General features: G+C 39.1%; 1 protein-coding gene across 3 annotated transcripts in view; it reads right to left on the reverse strand.

The window, feature by feature from the left end:
- Xrn2 (5'-3' exoribonuclease 2) overlaps window positions 1–18,389 on the reverse strand; it is a 70,591-nt gene that overhangs the window by 7,388 nt on the left and 44,814 nt on the right. For all 3 annotated transcript variants that reach the window (XM_023560030.2, XM_003476457.4, XM_023560031.1), the window contains 6 exons: window positions 18,283–18,362; window positions 16,790–16,846; window positions 8,992–9,060; window positions 8,772–8,903; window positions 6,906–7,033; window positions 91–154 (listed from right to left, as the gene is read on the reverse strand). In XM_023560030.2, the coding sequence (XP_023415798.1) occupies window positions 91–154; window positions 6,906–7,033; window positions 8,772–8,903; window positions 8,992–9,060; window positions 16,790–16,846; window positions 18,283–18,362 (530 nt within the window). The remainder of the gene's footprint in view (window positions 1–90; window positions 155–6,905; window positions 7,034–8,771; window positions 8,904–8,991; window positions 9,061–16,789; window positions 16,847–18,282; window positions 18,363–18,389) is intronic.

Here is an 18,389-nt window from a genome sequence, read left to right on the forward strand (position 1 = left end):
AACCATGGAGGTCTTAGACTCTAAAAAGTCAACAAACCCCAAATGCTGATGGGGGAGAATATTTAAAAGCTGTGTTGGTTTTACTATTACCTGTCAAATCTCTGCTGCTGGAAAAGAGGAGGAGGACCTCGCCAGGAATCCTGTGGCCTCATGTCTGGAAAATAAACAGTGATCAGTTAAACAGAGTATTTTTTAAAAAGTAATCAGTATTCAGCTGCTCATACACTTTAACTATAAACTCTATTAAAGAGTGCCTGAAATAATCTGAGATAGAATGTACACCAAGTAAACTAGTATTGCAATTATGTAGAAAGTCAAGAAAGCAACAGAACTGACAGATTTGTAAATCAATTTTCCCTTGATAAAAGTTTTGGTAACCATGGCCATCAAACACAGATCACCTCTCTCTCACTTGCTATATATAAAGCATATATATTTCACATATATTTTAAATGCTGTGAAGGACAGGATTTAGGTGTTATCCATAAATAGACACTAAACAGACACTAACTTGCATAGAAACCTTGAAATCCCACCCCCACCCCAATGTGTAAACCCACCGTAACACTGAGGGCATACACAGCCATGAAGGGCCCATCCACTCTCCACAGGGTGCTCGAAAACATCTCATCCTCAGGGCCAAGTCGGCTCTAGGGATGTCACACTGGATGGCTACCGCCCCTGTACATGGACTCACTGACCAGGGGCCCATAGGCAGTGTCCCGAGATCCCTTGCAGGATGCTTGGCAGCTGCAGGCTGCAGCCTTGCAGCCCCCACCAGCGGAGTCAGCTGCAGCCTAATTAAAACAGCTGGCACCAGAAGTTGTCTAATGAGTTTGCTGTGCAGGGACAGTCACCTCCTCTGGACTCCAGAGACCAAGGACCACAGGCTTACCATAATGTATTCAGGCTCACATTTTAATGGAAACACAAACTAGAAACATGCTTTTCAAAATTACTTCCTTAAAGAAGAAATGAAAGCTTATCTCTGAATTAGGAACCCACCTCCATGCAATTTGGTTTTCACAAAAAGAAAAGAGTAAAATTCTGTGTTTTAAAAGCTTATAAAACAGAACAGAGCACAAAAAAATTTCTAGCTGCTATAATGGTTATAGTGTAACCCAAATGGGCACCCCTGTGTCTTCTTTGAATCTCGACAGCACAAGGACAGGCAGGGGAAAGGGTGAGAGGGGTGTCCTTCCCTGTGGACACAATACCACAGGGCAGAAGAGGGCTAGGGCAGTGAGGTCTGCAGGGCACCCCAGAAGATCATAGGCAGGAAGCCTTCTCGCAGTCAGCACATTCACACAGAGCCCCTTCTGAACTGAAATGGTGTCTCTTGCCAGTCTAAATCAAGTCCTCCTACAATCTCTTAAAAACCAACTACTAGCAGCCAATCCGAGTAACAGTGAGGAGTGCAGGGCCCCAGGGTGTCATCACAGCCCAATCCTGGACAGAAACTTGGGGAGTGGGTCACCAGACAGCTCCCCAGCCTAGACCCAGACTACTACAGACACAGTTAACAGAAAGTCAGTTAGAAGAGGCAAACCCTAGAAACTGTTAACAAGAGCAGCAATTATCTCATTTGTGTGGTTTCCTTCTACAGAAAAACTGAAGATACATTTACTTGACATATACTTTTAAAAAGTTACTACTTAGGACAAAGCAACCCACTGAAGAGTAAAATCACCACTTGTGTCAGTTTTCCTCATTTTTGCTCTCTTAAACTTCAAGACCACTGGTCTGCTCAGATGGTCTACCAAAATCATTTGAGGGGGAACTGAATGAAATGTTGCTAGAAGTCATTTACTTTAGTGCCTTTATATAGATTGAATTAGCTAACTTTGGGTTCCTGTCCAGCCCTGTATTTCACATGTGCTGAAGCTGCTATGGCCTCCTAGAAACATGTCTTTTTTATCAAGGAGACTTGGTTTGATGTGTGAGATAACCATTGGACACACACTGTTTGGTACTTAAACTTCCACATTGGATCCACCAGATTTGAAATGCAGACAGTCAACCCATCTTCACTAAGAGAAATCTACTAAAGCAATATTTTAATGTCATAGAAAAAACACTTGCACATCTTTTCCTAGAAAAAATATAGCAGGAAAGCCATCACCGCCAGTAATACACCTGCCTGTGAGAGTTGGAAGATCTAGATATCTAAACAGAACTGGAAAACAAACGTTCTGGGCGTGCTCAGTGTCCACCTGTCCTCCTGTGCTGCCAGGAGGGCGCACAGCTACTACTCTGTCCATCTACTTCCAGCAGCTGGCTGCTTCCCCTCTATTTTACATTGGCTATTTCTTACCTTTAGAATAATTTTTCTCACATAAACTCAGCATGAGCAAAAATAGTTTTTGTTAAAACCTAAGCAAATTTTCTAAAACTTTTAAAAGAAATTCTATCATGTAATTACTAAAATATCCCTTGCTTTCTTTCAACCCCCCCCAAAAAAACCTGAAAAGAGCAGAAAAAAGCTTCTTGGCAACCTTTCTATAGGCATGTATGTGGCTGCATGTGGCCAGAAGTGTGTGTGAGTGGTGTCTGGTGTTTTCTGACTGTTTTGTTCTTGTAGTAGTAAGGCCTGCAGTACTTGCACCCTAGGCAAAAGGTCTACCACTGAGCTACACCTTTTTGAGATATGTATTAAACTGCTTAGGCTGCCCTCAAACTTGTGATCTTCCTGCGTCAGCCCTCAGGGTAGCTGGGATTACAAGCAAGCCTTACCATGCCTGATGTAGGGTTACTTTTACATAATTTTTTTGTGTGACTAAGTAATATATGTAGCCTTAAGTTTTCACAAAGCAGAAACACTTCCTGGCTGATAAATAATGAAGTAGATGGTAAAATAAACTTATCACCATTCATTTGTAAGGCTCTATCAGAAGATCTATTTGAGAGGAAGAAAAAAATTTCCAAGATAGTGAATTGCACTTCAGAAGGTACAAGCGAGTAGGGGAAAAAAATGACAATTTTTTTCCTTTGGTCTTTAAAACCTTATCCCTCTTCTAGTGCTCTAAGACTATGTATACCACGGCTTTGCCAATAGCTTCTCAAGTGACAATTTACCTAATCAATGTGGCAATCAAAGAAAAGATTTCATTTTTTCTGATTGCACTAATCAAGAATCACTTTTCAAATGCAGTTAATTGGTAAGTTTACTAACTGAGGAGAAGTCACACATCATGTTTTCTGGGCAGCAGAAACCATATGCTTTATTCACACAGGGTACTTGGGCTGCACTTGACTCCAGCAAGTCATCAGTGCCTAACAATTACTGATCAGCCAAAACTGACACAGGAAAGACACACTGGAGGCCAGGCACAAGGAACATCTCCTGCAGACGCTCGGCAGGTAGCAGTCTGGCCAAACGGCCCTTCTTTGTGTAATTTTAAACAATGTATGAAGAAAATAGATCCGACACAAAAACATTCACAAAAATTAAATGCTTTTGATAACAAATTTACTAAAATAAACAATTTCTGACTAAATTTTAAAGTTCAAAATTCTAGAAAAAGGCAAGCTGATCTGTGATCGCTGAATATTTTCGCAGTACCTGGTATGTGCTTGGCACTGTTAGAACTGTGACTAAGTGAGCAGCCTGGGCCCAGGTAACTTGTGACTCTGGAGCACAGAGAGAACACCAGGCACTGACCACAGTCTGCACAGGGCATGAGCTATCATGGGGCAAGGGGAAGCCAGGGCTACCTTCTCCTACCCGACATGTACTTGTGCCATAGGTTGGGCTGCCAATTTGTGTTATGAATTCTGGGCTTCTCAATCAGGAGGCTCAGAAACTTGGGGTTTTAAGAAGAAAGGATTAGCGATTTTAAAACTTTTTAAAATATTTTGAAAATTCAGAACTCACACTATTCACATGTCTAATTAGCTCAGGAAGGAAAGGGCTGGTACTGTGGCTCCAAGGCCCTGAGTTCCATTCCCTAAAAACCCCCCTCCCCACAAAAAAGCTAACAAGGAAAAAGAAATACTACATGCCTGGTAAGCATTTCCTTAAGTACAAATTATATCTCATAACAATGTGGGAAATGAGGAATAACTTACTCCAAATCATAAATGTGGATCCACTGAAATAAACTGCTTATGTGCAAACAAGAGTTGTGTGTTTCTAAGAACGACTGACCCAAGAACTACAGAACTACAGGCCCCTAGGGGCATAAAAGTATATGTATAGTGATGCTGATAAATACTTGTAAAAGAAGCTTTTGGACTGGGGGGTGGTGCTGGGGAGCAAGCCCAGGGCCTTGTGTACACAGGGCAAGTATCCTACCTCAGAGTCACAAACTTTGCCCCTAGGTCTCTCTTCTCCTCCTTTGCTGAAGGAGGATCCTTCAACTGGGATTGATAGACCATAAGACCTTGCATTTCCATAAGCCTCATACACAGTGATTTTCTGAGGAGTGGGTTGATGAATGCCTGGAATGCCCGGAAAAGTAAGGACTACTGACCTAGCATAGTATTTCCCAAGAAGCAGTACATAGGATGGCTTGGGGGCATCTGTGAACAAGCCTTTATCCTCAGAGCTATAGATATTAGTGTGTACCTGACTCTTTCCCCCTCTTTGGGGAAGTGAGTGGGGAAGGAACTCAAGGCCTCACGCCTGCTGTGCATGGACTCTGGCCCTGAGCCACACCTCCAGCCTCCCTTGAGGTAGAGAGTTGGTAACCTGTAATGTCACAGTCATTATGTAATTTATAAATTTAAAATAATCAATCTGCATTAAGAGATTAGAAAGGATAACAAAGTAGTTAATAAGGTAATATTGAGACAGACCAAGGGTTGGTAATATTGAGACAGACCAAGGGTTGGTATACCCAGTTACAAGTAAGGCCTTAGGAAACATAGTGTTATGGTTGGATCTGCCTGAGTGTCTTCCAGCCTTCCTGCACTGAAATGTCACACGCTTCTGACAGCTTGAGCCACCGGTGCTATGTGCATGACTGTCCCACTGCATGGCCTAAACCACCAGTGGTTAGCTATTTAACGTCAGATGACAGAATTCAAATCAGAGCTGCTGTCAGCAAGATGAATTATTATGGCCCTATTGTGAAGATATGTTCAAAGACGGGGCTGCTGGGTGGTGATTAGGATAAGGTCATTTGGGTGGTACTCAAGTGGCTTTAAAAATGACAAAGATCCCCCCACTCCCATCTCCTGCCATGAGATGCCCTAACCTGTCGTGCTCTGCTAAGAGACTCTGCCACCAAGAAGTCTTCCCAGGTGGGGCACTTCCAGAATCTTACAAAAAAAATTTCTCTTTTTTTGTAAGTCAGTTGGTTTCAGCATTTTACTGCAGTAATGCAAAATGAACTAACACTTGCAGGTTGAAGAGAAGCTTCTTAAGCACAAATCACACACTTTTATCATGCTACTCAACCTTCTTTTCATATCTCTAACATTTATTCCATGCAATAACCTGAGAACTTCCTTGTAACTATTATCTTGAGAAATACTAGCTAAACTAGCCCAGATTCTACCAGCTCGAACATTCTTATATTTCAGTTCTTTTTCCTGTGTAGAAGCTGTGATACCACTGTGCATCGAAGTAGATGACAAAAAGTCACAAGGGAATGGATAAGGAATGTGTCAATAAACAGCTGGCTTTAAAACTAAGCTGGTTACACTTTCTCACCACTCACTGCAAAAGACAATTAACTTCTTCAGTGATTATTAGATCCTGCTGCATGCGGTACTGCATCCGTAATGAATATGCTCAAAAACTAAGAAATGTTATTTGCTAAATCATAGGAGAAAAGCAGCTCATTAACCACTGTACCAGGCAGAACATGAACTGCATCCATGGTAAGTCTCACACTGCTCTGATAAAGTTCAGTAACCCATACAACTTAGAAAGGCAAACACCAGTGAGGGACACACTTGAGAACAGAGGGTCCTGAGGGCATGACACCTGCAAAACTCATTTCTTCTTCAGGACTACATGCATAAAATCTGAGTTTTATGGTAAAAAATGGTCTGTGACTTACTGACTAAACAGTGGTAGGCATGGGACATGAATACTTCCTAACAGTCATTTACTTTAACAAGGCACTTTCTTTTATTAACTAACTATGCATTTGGTTAAATAATTCTGTTGATTCTCTGCATTTCAGTAGTACTTTTTTTTGAAATTAAATTTTTGCAAAATATTTTAAATATTCAGAAAACAACCTGAAAGGATAGGATCCTCAGACTTGACACATTACTCTGTTATTTCTCCCATGCCATCCTTGTCAAACCATCAGATAACCAGGTGGGGCTTCAGGAAGGCAGTGGTTTTAAGAACCTGGCACATGACTTATACTCGTGTAATAAAGGGGCACAGCCCGAGAGCACAAAAATAACATTAAATGGAAATAAAACCAAAATTACTGTAAGTCAGTATTCGACTATTTTCTCCCCTTCCCACAGCAATCAGAATATCATGTTGATCATTTTTTGTGGTTAGGATTAGCAATTCCCAGCTTTGTTAGGTACTGCTAGGTAAAATTTAGATCAATTAAGATAGGATCACTTTTGTCTTTCAAATATCAAAGTGGTGGCAATTTCATATCTACTTACCTAGTTTAACAGTCCAAATATTTGTATTAATGGAAGAAACAACAATAAACCCCACATACCTCTTTCTATGTATGTTAACTCAGAAATAGGTTTGTAAATGAAAACAAAAATCCAGTTTGTCTCATTCAACTAACTATATATAGTAAAGATAAAAATGCAGATAAGACTTTACATTAAAAATTCTGTTATAATTCTTTTAAATGTTTTTAAGAACTATTAATGCAGCGATACAACTGTGATAAATCTCAGTAATAAGGGCTCAAATCCAACTTTGCTGTGACACTTCATTGAGAATGTAAAATAACCAATTAGGAAAAACTTACTGGACATCAGTTTGGGGATCTGGGCTTGGCCCCTTAGCAGCGGCCTGTATAAACTTCCCTGGTAAGTTGCAGGGGGCGGTGCAGTATTGCTGTAAACTCCAGTTCCTGATCCTCTTGGCATAATATGGCTGCAGAAGGACCCCACATGAGAAGAGACAAATATAGAGAGACCCATCATGACACTGAGCTGGCATCAATTCAGCAAACCTGGCTACTCTTAATGCTAGGTCTGCTGAAGAAAAAAAGCAAAAACAGAAAGGTTTACAACTAACATTCAGAACTGTACATAGCAGCAATGGCATGGCAAATGCTCACGGGCTACAGTAAGACTTCTAGAAGCCACTGGAACACACAGTCACATTATGCAAGAACTGAGTCTTTGCTTTACTGGCCTAACTTATTTTTTCCTCAAGAATCCCTGCTGTTATCACTGTACACAACACTGCTCTATATACTGCTATTTTTAAGTTACTATAGAAAGTACTTCTTACCGTTCATATTCCATATATACATACAGATACAAATTTCATTTTTTACTAAATTTTTCCTATCATTCAGTGTCGGTACTTTGGATTGCAATACACCAGGGATACTTAGGTATATAACTATGGTTCTGTAAATCTGCTCAAGACAAAAGCCAAGAAATAAGAATCTAGATCAAAGATTAAAGAATATCTCCAAAACTCAGACTCTATTTAGGGTACTTCTACGTGGATTTCCAAAGTATTAGAATAATGCAAATAAGACATTTTAAGATTATTCTAAATTTATTTCTTTATTAAGAATGAAGACTTCTCAAAACAGTAACAGTAATAGCTAATGTTTACAGTGTTTAAGAACTACTCTGTACCTTCATGAGGTAGATGTGGTCATTTTACACACATGAAAATGGACGTATAAAATGGTTCAGTAACTTAATATACTCAGTGGTTCACTGTATCCAGACAATTAGGATCCAAGGCCCATGGCCTTACCCATTGTGCTACCCCTCTTCCTATTCATACAAATTACATAGTGATGGTGATGCTTTCTCTCTAGATCACTTTTTGAATGATTTCAATTAACTAGAAATGCCTCAAGCAGGATGTGGTGGCACATGCTTGTAATCCCAGCACTCGGGAGGCTGAGGCAGGAGGCTTGTTGCAAATTCAAGACCACCTGGGCTACAGAGTAAACTCAAGGTCAGCCTGAATTGCGTAGTATGACCCTGTCTCAAAAAAACAAAAACAAACAAAACCCAAAAAAGCCTATTTATAAGTTATCATGAATAAGACTTGCATTATGACATTACTATTTCCTTTAGCCTGTTGCTCTGTTTATCACAACTTTACCTGCTATTTGTTATACCGTCCCCCTGCCACTCTTCGACAGCAAGGAAAAAGACAATGGCATAACTAACAGAGCAAAAAGTAAAATAAATAAAAAAGTAATTTACAAAAGAAGAAATATAAGTGACCAATAAATACTAGGGGATAATCTTGGTAGGCAGAAAGGATAGCCTAAGTCCCAAAGACATCACTGTCCAAGCACTGGATAAATAAGACCTGAAGACATACACATGTTAATTCAGCTAACACTTTGTAGAGGGTAAAGATACATTTTATTCCTTTGAAATAATTGTCAGAAAGATAGCAAAGCCTCTTTAAAACACAGAATTAGCATGCAACATATAAAGTAGTACACAAACCCAAGATGGGGAGAAGTAAATTCCTAAAAATGAAAAACTGTATCAAAGTAATGAAATATCAACAAATGACTTGTAGTTTATGACCTCTTAAATATCTGCGCAATAAATACTGACTTGCTTTGTTAAATGATTTAGTAAAGGCAAAATACACCAAAGACAGACAGAAATATACAACTCACCCCAAAGTCCTGAAGGCTGCCTGGTCCAGGTGGACTGGCCTCCGGTCCCGGTTAAAGCCCAGCTGGGGCTTCCACTGACGGCCATTGCTGGATTTTTCCCAGTCACTGGGCTTCAGTACTGCCGCTGGCTTTCTGGCCATTTGAAAATTCAGTATTTTAGGTTATTACAGTGTTGAACACAGTTCATACAAAAGTCAACCTAGAAGTTTACTGCTGTTACCTTGCTCCGGGAAGCAGTATAGCTTTAAAAACATAATCTTCAGCAAACTGTGGGTCTTTAAAATTAATACTGAAAGAGAATAAGAGATAACTTAAATGATTTCATTATATCATCTTAATTATCATGAACACTGGGATTTAAAAAATTTTAAATAGCCACAATTCTAAAGTCTGTAAGAATGATTTCAGCCAATGATTTTGCCAGACGGCTAAATAGTTTCCATACTAAACTGCCTCTGACTCCTCTAATACCTAGGCTTCAAGCAACTTTCTCTGTGAGCAGAACCATTTCCAGCTAACTACGGGTGATCACAGAGAAATAATGGACACTGCCTCGATTCTTAGGAAATTTTAATCTAGTACTCCAGATGGACATAAAAGGTATACAACAACAAATAAAGGTAAGATAGGTAACCAGTTAAAAAGTTTATGTGGGATATAAAACAAAAAAGATCCCACTAAATTTCCCAGTTGGAAACCTATACCTGCTATCCTGATGTGCTTCTCAAACAATAAAATACTCGTAATTTCAAAATTACATAAATGCCTATTTTTTAAAGTTATACAATCAGACTGTGAGTATAAGATGGGCCAGATTTCTTTTCTGGGATAGGGGTGGTATGGTCTGTCATAAAGGCTGGTGAGCAGCTGTGCGAATCTTCCTGCGATCCTACAGTGCCTCTTTCTAGCAGTTTAGCCATCAGATTTAAATTTAGCAAGCTCATAACGCTCTTGTTGATAAATGTCAAAAGAAGCCAGACTTGTGCCAGGGATTTAGCTCTGTGGTGCAAGTGCCTGCCTGGCAAACGTGAGGTTGTAAGTTCAATTCCTTGTACCAAAACAAATAAAAAATAAAAAATTAAGAAAAGAAAAGAAACCAGGCTTGTTCCTAAAAATGGAATCCTCAGATGATAGTTTAAAAAATGTAGTGATGGGGCTGGGGATTTAGCTCAGCGGCATAAGCACCTGCCTTGCAAGCAGGTGGTCGTGAGTTCGATCCCCGGTACCGATAAAAATGAAAAAGACAAAAAAAAAAAAAAAAATGTAGTGATGGAAAAAATATGTATACAACAGACTAAACATATACTCATCAACAGGTTATCAGTGATTTTTGTACAATCTTTCCCTTTCATTATGATTTTAACATTTCCCAAAATTCTACTAATGATTACAAACTATAGTTACAGTCAGTTGAAAAGAATTTCTAAAATACAATTTTACTGAAATGGCTGATATTTTTAGATAGCTTTTTTTTTCCTTTTTGAATATTGCCATTTTAACAAGTAGGGTCCATCTGTTACAAAGAAAATGTCCTTGCAGTCAGATTTAACTGTATATTTTAAGAACAGATTAGCTTTATATTTATGATAAACACAAGAGCGCAAGACAGCTAAACACTTCAGTTTAGTCAATTAGTTCCTTGCACAACTTGCGTTTCACTGGCAACTGCCACTGCCCCCAAAAGCTCCCTGCCACTGGGGCGGCACAGCAAGCACAAAACAAGACAGGCAGTTTCAGAGCACACGGCTAAGACCCCTAATGCACTGGGACTGTTTTAGGCTTTGTGGATACAAAGTAAAAGAGAGGAAACTGGCAAAATTTGCAACTAAAGTGTCTGGAAGCAAATTTCAGCAGGGCTTTTCAGCAGTTTACCAAACTGGTGGATGCTTACTGCATACACAGTACCATGGTGGGAACATCCCCTTCTAGTAAGAAAAATAAAAAATGCTTGATAACAGTTTTATCAGGAAGAATGCAGGACAGATGCCGAGTCAAAACGTATTTGCACACAGCTCTAACATGCTATGTCTTCATCAGTGTGTGTTAAGGGTGGGATAATACCACCCAAGAGTTATGGTTTAAAGTGGGACAGAATTTAATACACAATGGCAGAGGAAATAAACTCAACAAGACTGCTGAGTTCTACACAACATTTATAAAACCAACACCAACTCTCAAACTATTCCAAATACAGTAAAAAGGAGGGTAGTCGATCAAAAAATATTCTACGAGGCCCACATAACCATAACATGAAAACCAAAGATATTTTTCTTAAAAAATATATATGAAAAACTTCTCAACCGAATCCAACACCACATCAAAAAGATTATAAACCATAATCAGGTGGAGCTCACCTTAGGGATATATTAGGATAATCTGACACTTGCAAATCAATAAATATAAAACCATATCAATACACTGAAAACTAAAACCCATAATCGATACAGACCAATTAGGTATAAAAGGAACGTATCCCAACATAATAAAGGCCCTATATGAAAAACTATAGCCATCACACTATGAGTGTTTCTTCTAAGATCTAGAGTAAGACAAAGATGTCCACTCCTATTCAAGATGGTATTGAAAAACTTAGCCAAAGCAATATAGCAAGATTAAAAAATAAATAAATAAAGCGTATCCAAACTGGGAAAAAAATCAAATTATCCTTGCTTATAGATCATCTCATACATGGAAAACCAAAAAATTCAATAAAGAAATCACTGTATGATGAACAAATTTAGTGAAGTTGTAGAATATAAAATCAATGTACCAAAAAAAGGTAGGCATTTTATATAGACACAGACACACACACACACACACACACACACACACACAGCAAACCCATTCACAATATCCAATGTTTTTAAATAACAAACTATCTTAGGAGTAAACTTTACCAAAGAAATGAAAAGAATCCATAAAGAATATAAAAATATTCATGAAATAACTCTTAGCACACAAAATAAAGAGATATCCTACATTCACCAATGACAAAACATTTTATGTGTCTTGGTTACTTTTTATTGCTGGGGCAAAATACTCAATACCCACAAATTAAAAGAAGAGAGGTTTATTTTGGCTCCTAGTTTGCAGTTGCAGTCCATAGCTGGCTGGCTCTAAGGCCATGACACAAGAGAAACAGTTCACAGCGTGGCAGACATACACAAAGTTATACGTTTTTACTTGTGAAAGCTAATGAAGTTTGATAGGTAATTAAAAGGTCACTTGAAGCTATGGAAGAAAGTGGAATACAGGAAGGTACATGATGAGAATCAAAAGCAGCAAAATGGGGCAGTTCTAATGTCCAGTGTACAGCACAACTGGGCAACTAGTCTACAACAATCACACATTCAAAATAGCAAGAAGAGGATGAACGTTTCTAACACATAGAAATAGCACTATAGCAGTAGACAAAAATGCTAATTACCCTGATTTGATCACACATGGCATATACTTACTGAATCACAACCTTGTACCTATAAATAAGTACACAAGTATTTCCAACTTTCAAAATTAAATTTGAGGCCAGGTATACACTTGTGTCAGCAAGAGGCTAGTGTAAGTAAGGCCCTTAGCCAGATTCCCACCACTGGAAGAAAAATTCTAAAAAGAAAAAAAGAAAAATAACAAAGACATGGTCCTCTTCCCAGACTAAGGAAGAGCAGGCCTTCTCAATGGGGATCTGAGAGCCCTCCACAAAAGTGACATGACTACAGCCTCAACTCTCCCAGGGCAGATAAGCTGAACAGCTAACAGCATCCTAGAGGCACAGGACACAATCGGACTCGCTACATACAGCAGATGCTTCAAATGCTCTGGGCTTCATATTCCGAAAGGGCTGTATTTGAGGGCAACGTGTGCAGAAAGAGGGGCCAGCAGAAGTGAGTAAGGCAGAGGCAGTGGCAAGCAGGTAAAAGTGATCAAGATTCGTTTCAGAAAGAACCACCTGGCAGCAATGTGGAGGGAAAAAGACTTTGAAGCCAGTAGAACGACAGTCCACAAGATGTAGTTTACCTGCCGTTAAGTCACACCCAACAAAATAATTGACATTCTCAATACAGTACAAACCAGTAAGAGAAAGAAAAGGAATATGGAAAGAGAAACTTGGAAAATCTCTACTGAAAAGACAAAGACGCTACCAAACTACTTATTCAGAGACAGGTGTCACTATGTGGATCAAGTTGGCCTCAAACTCACTATGTAGCCTAGGCTGGCCTCAAACTCATGGTGATCCTTCTGCTTCAGTCTCCTGATTGCTGCCATTACAAGCATGTGCCACCAGGGCCAGCCAAAGACTATAATTTCAAAAGATTAAAGTGTCCCTTTTCCTTAGGTTTTTCAGAACACTTTGAAGGCACTCTTTCTCTTAACATGAGGTCAATCTCCTTAGGCTGAGAGATCTTTAGTATTTTAATACACCAAGATGTGTTGTTTTAGAAATGTACTTTTCCAGTGTGCTAACATCACCCATGATCCCGACATGAAAAACACAGTGGAGGACCATCAGGCAAAGACCCTAAGGTAACTTTATGTATCAGCATTCCTCTTCTTTTCAGGTTTATGATTTAAATTCTTATAGGGATAACACACAAGGAAAAAAAATACAGACTACCCTTTGACGACTTCCACCTGATAAACTAAGACCTAAGCACTGCAAAAACAAAATAAACCAACCCCAAACAGCCACGGAGCCAACAGGCTGCTTGACCACTGTAAGAGAATGATGCTCGGGTTTACACTGCTCCATCTAATCCTGCAGTGCAGAGAGGTACTTCTCCCACCGTGGCCACACAACAGGCACGGGAGTGCTGCACACCCAGCTCACTGTCACTGTCGGTGTCCAAGAGAGCAGCCAATGGACTCCTCCTTTGACAGGCAACCTACCTGTTGGGTCAGTGAGTGTTTTTGTAACTACACTTAGGGCAAAATGAATAAAAATGTAAATCCTAAGCATGACTGAAAATGAAGCAACTCAATAGTGCTTTTATCTGTACTTTGGCAAGAAGAAAATGTGGCAAAGTCTCAGGAGACAAGGAAGGGAAGTACAACTCTTTTCTCGGACTCAATTCACTTAACAACTATCTGTAGAGAGGCTATTTAATTGAGAGTGCTGGCATCCTTAGCAAAGGAAACCAAAAATTCCAGATACAAGGGTTTATTTATACTCTACCTTTCCTTGGTATATGCTTTAATTAATGCTAAATGAGCATAACAAAGCAATTCTTGCAGGAAAAATTTCGTGGTTCATATATACTTGACATTTGAAAACACTTAGAGAGTTTATAGAATTTTAGCAGGAGAGGTAACCAGTTCAATGTCCTCTAAAGTAACACCAGCAATGCAGCTCACACGCTCCCAAGTGCTTTCTACCACCAAGTTTGCTGTGTGTACTCCACTGTCTCTAGGCTTCTGACTTTCAGTTATTTTTTGTCAACAATGAATCTCACAAATGCTGCAGGAATGGTTACACTTAGAAAGTCCATCTCCACACAAATTCACAACTTTTAAAAATTTCTTTAAAAAAATAAAACATTCTACCCCTTACCTAATTTATCCAAAACAAATACAGAAAGTTTGAGAAACCGTCTTCTGAAGAAAAAAGTTTGGGGCCCATGGAAGAATTCAGCAAATACTGGTTCCAATACTGAGTTTTTATGTTTTTACATGGGCTCAGAATTACGCTAGGTGGTATGGAGTGGAAAAATATCTAACAATGTCACTGCTGAAAATAACATGCAAAAATTATTAAATTATCCACTTGTTTTAGAAGGGAAAAAAACCAAGGAAGGGTAGGCCATGAGAAGGCAGAGAGAAAAAAGGAAGAACACCTAACAGTGGGAAAAAGACACAGAGGCCAAAGCACACTGACGGGACCATCGAGGAGGGGCCACGACAAAGTGGGCTGCAGACACACAGCCATGGCTTTGCCAAGCCAAGCCTGGCCTCAGAAACCTGAAGTGTATGAGGCTGAGAATACCCAGGCTCCCAAAGAAACAGGAAATTGTGCTGCTGTCCTGGGAAGATAACTTCTGTTAATTTAAAATTGTAAGCCAAGGGTTTATATACTTACAGTTAATAAAGAATTATTCCAAAGATACTACATGTAAGTAAATTACAATGGTAGAGGAAGACCAACATGAAGAAAATGAAGGGCAATAGCATGGTTCCTTCAAAGTCTAGCTACTATTATGTCAAATCACATACAAAAACAAAACGGGCAGCGGGGAAGATACCCTAGGTCAGAGCTGACTATAGTTTCTAAGGGTCCTTCCAGGAACTCAGGGCACTGCAGTGACTTGTACAGTGTGCTTCCTTAGCACTCTAGGTAAGACCAAAAGGAGTAGCAGTAACCAAACTAAATTCAACTTAAGGAACCAACTTCTTGAATGCGGAATGGGATCCTGGATGCATCCACTCCTGTCAAACTAGAACAATTGGCAACTGACCCTGGAGGCTGCGTTATTAGATTTTTACTTATAAAGCAAATATAACACTGGGATGCATGACAAGCACAGAATCAAGCAAACACACACACACAAAAACTGCAATAAACTGGATCCCAGCCCAACATTACCCTTACAGAACACACTGAATATGACCTCATGAAATAAAAGTTAACTAGTCTTCTACAAGTCTTTGGGAAATTAATTCAATAAAATCAACTTTTGTCTGAAGTTATTTTCAATATACACTTGACTATGCACCTAGATCCAGGGTTTGGTATTTTTTATAAATTTAAGAAACACAGTGGGTACCAAGTTGTACTTCAAGCTCAGAACCAACCAATAATAGTATCACTGCCATAATACAAACTGCACGAACTGTCTGCTGACTACATAATTCTCCTCTGGCAAGTTTTTCTGTTTCACTTAGAAACTTCGTAGAATGAACTACTTTTAGACAGTGAGGCAGGAAGGCCCTTGAAAAGAGCAAAAAAACCCTGAGAAACACAAGCAAAAAACCCAATGAGAGAGCAGGGCAGTTAAGTAGTCTGAAGTGCCAGAGACTCTAAGATGAGAATATATGTCCATCACAGGCCTGTCAGGGCCAGAAGGCCGCGATGCGCTGAGGAAGGTGACTTTAGAGCTTATGCTCCCCCCTTAACAAAAGAGCACAAGACAAACAGGCAGGACAGGTTACATATAAACATAAACAAAATATCATGCATAAAGATAAGTGAAAGCAACTAATTCAGACAGATTCTCCCAACATAGAACAGTTCTCTTTAAATAAAAGCCTTTCTAGAATGGTAATCAGTTACTATCCAAATCTATTAAAGAGAGGAAATAAACATGCCTAATGTGAAATCTAAGCAAAATCTAAAATATTTCCTGAGAGGGAGAGGAATAAAAAATGGGTGAGAAAGGAAGATTGATTGAGAATTAGCAAGCTTTTATCAAATTCTTGAATACCTGAGAAATGCCTCCATAAGTTAAGCCATCAAGACACAAATTATATTACATGGGTGAGTAGTAAGAGTGATTTTGTATGCTAAACTGTCATATCAAATTTCACATTATTTTTACTCAACACAAGATGCTGTCACTGCTCAAAAACTGAGGTATATGTACCTTTTCCAGACTATAGAAATTAGCCCTGTAAATTCACAACTATTGATAAAAATGTTCACAGTCTATCTCAGCCCAACTAAAACATGTAATATTTTTTTTAAAAATCCAACTCTACAGGACCACAACTGCAAAAATTACAAGCCCATTATAACACAGGAAAGTTGTCTTGTCTGCTCCTGTGTGGAAATTCTGAGAAACTCCTACTCTGCCTCCCACTTTCCTAATCCAGGAAGAATTAGAGGTTGTCAGGGGAAACCAGAAAACAGATAAGCACGTTGCTAAATCAGTAACCTTAACAATATACGTAATTTAAAGTCAAGAGGCTCCGCAGCACAGGGACTCTCCAGTTGCAAAGCACTGATGCCTGAACAGCTGCCATCCCCTCTGGGTCAGAGGTCTCCTATAATGTGTGTGCTGAGTGAGTGCTGTGCATCTTGGAGCACTTACCTGATTGCAGTGTTCTGCGCCAGGTCTCGTAACATGGGCACAGGAGAACACACTACTCTGAAGGAAAATGAGAGAAGAACCATGCGTATGTAAATCGTAATCGCTTAGGTGAGTGGAAGTGAGATGCTGCTATGCTTGTTAGGCTTTAGAAAAATCATTAAAATGCACTAACAAAAACATGACCATTTGTACTTTTAAAAATGACCCTGTCTTATCTATCATCTCATAAACACAAAACAATCATGAGCTAATGACAGAATTTGTAAAATAAACAACAGAAACCCACTGCAAACCAAAAAAGGGGGGAAAAGAATAAAAAAAAACAAGAGCAGGTACCCTATAAATGAGAAAAACAAATGATTAACCATTAGCCATATTCACATCTCTTAGTTGACAGAAAAATACAATTATGAATCGAAAGATGCCAGTAAGCAACCACCAAACAAAAAAAGCTAACATCACAGTGGTCCAGGGTCTGCCAGAATGCAGTGCAACAAGATCTCTCACAAACTGCTGCTGGGATTATAATATAGTGTAACCACCACTTCGAAAAACACTCAATAATGACCTAGAAAAGATGAAGATACACATACCCTGTGGTCAGCAATTCCATCATGAATATATACCCAGGAGCAGCAGGTCCCAAACCCAGGTGTCAAAACTCTTAACGTTCTTGAAAATTACTGAAATCCTTAAACAGCTTTTGCTTATGTTGGTTAACCCTATCAATAAATACCTATTAAAAATTCAAACTGAGAAATTTTTAAAAGACTAAATTAAAAGCAAACTTGTTGGGCTGGAGATTTAGCTCAGTGGCATAAGTGCCTGCCTTGCAAGCAGGCAGTCGTGAGTTCAATCCCCGGTACCCATAAAAAAGAAAAAGACAAAAAAGCAAACTTGTTACATGTTAACACAAACTGCATTTTAACAGAAAATAACTATTTTTACAAAGTGAAACAAAAATAACCAAGAAGCATGTCACTGTTTTACATTTTTAAAAAGCTAGTATCTGACTTGCTATCTGAAAACTAGATTCTCTTCTCTGCTTCTGACTGCATTTCTTGATATATTCAATTCCATTATGTCTCTGGAAAACACTGGGCCCTCAAGAAACAGAATGAGAGACAATCAAGTAACACCATAGTATCTCAGACTCTGAAAATAATTTTGTTTTTTGGTTTTTTTTGGTCTCAGGGATCGAACTCATGACATCACACTTGCCAGGCAGGTGCTTATGCCACTGAGTTAAATCCCCAGCCCAACTCTGAAAATAACTTTGACCCTATGGATGCCCTGACAGAGTTCCAAGGTCCCCAGCAGTACCCTTACAAGGTACTGTATGTTGATCAGGGCTTTGAATACAAGCCTCTTTTAGTCCAACAAAAAAAAAAATTTTTTTTTCTCTTCTCACTAGTACTAGAAAAGAAAATATTATACACCAGTGCTAACTGAACGTTTCGAGTTGCTGCAAGTATATACAAATCAATGCTTACTGATCTGGAAGAATAGCCTCTTCATCCAAGGAAAACTTGCCCTGAATCCCATGGCAAAGTTCAGGTGGGACGTCCACTGGCTGTAGAAAGATGTGTTCCTGATTAGA

The sequence above is a fragment of the Cavia porcellus genome, unplaced genomic scaffold (genome assembly GCF_034190915.1).
Source record: "Cavia porcellus strain 051 isolate PalLab524CR breed Dunkin Hartley unplaced genomic scaffold, mCavPor4.1 scaffold_5, whole genome shotgun sequence".
Lineage (NCBI taxonomy): Eukaryota > Metazoa > Chordata > Mammalia > Rodentia > Caviidae > Cavia > Cavia porcellus.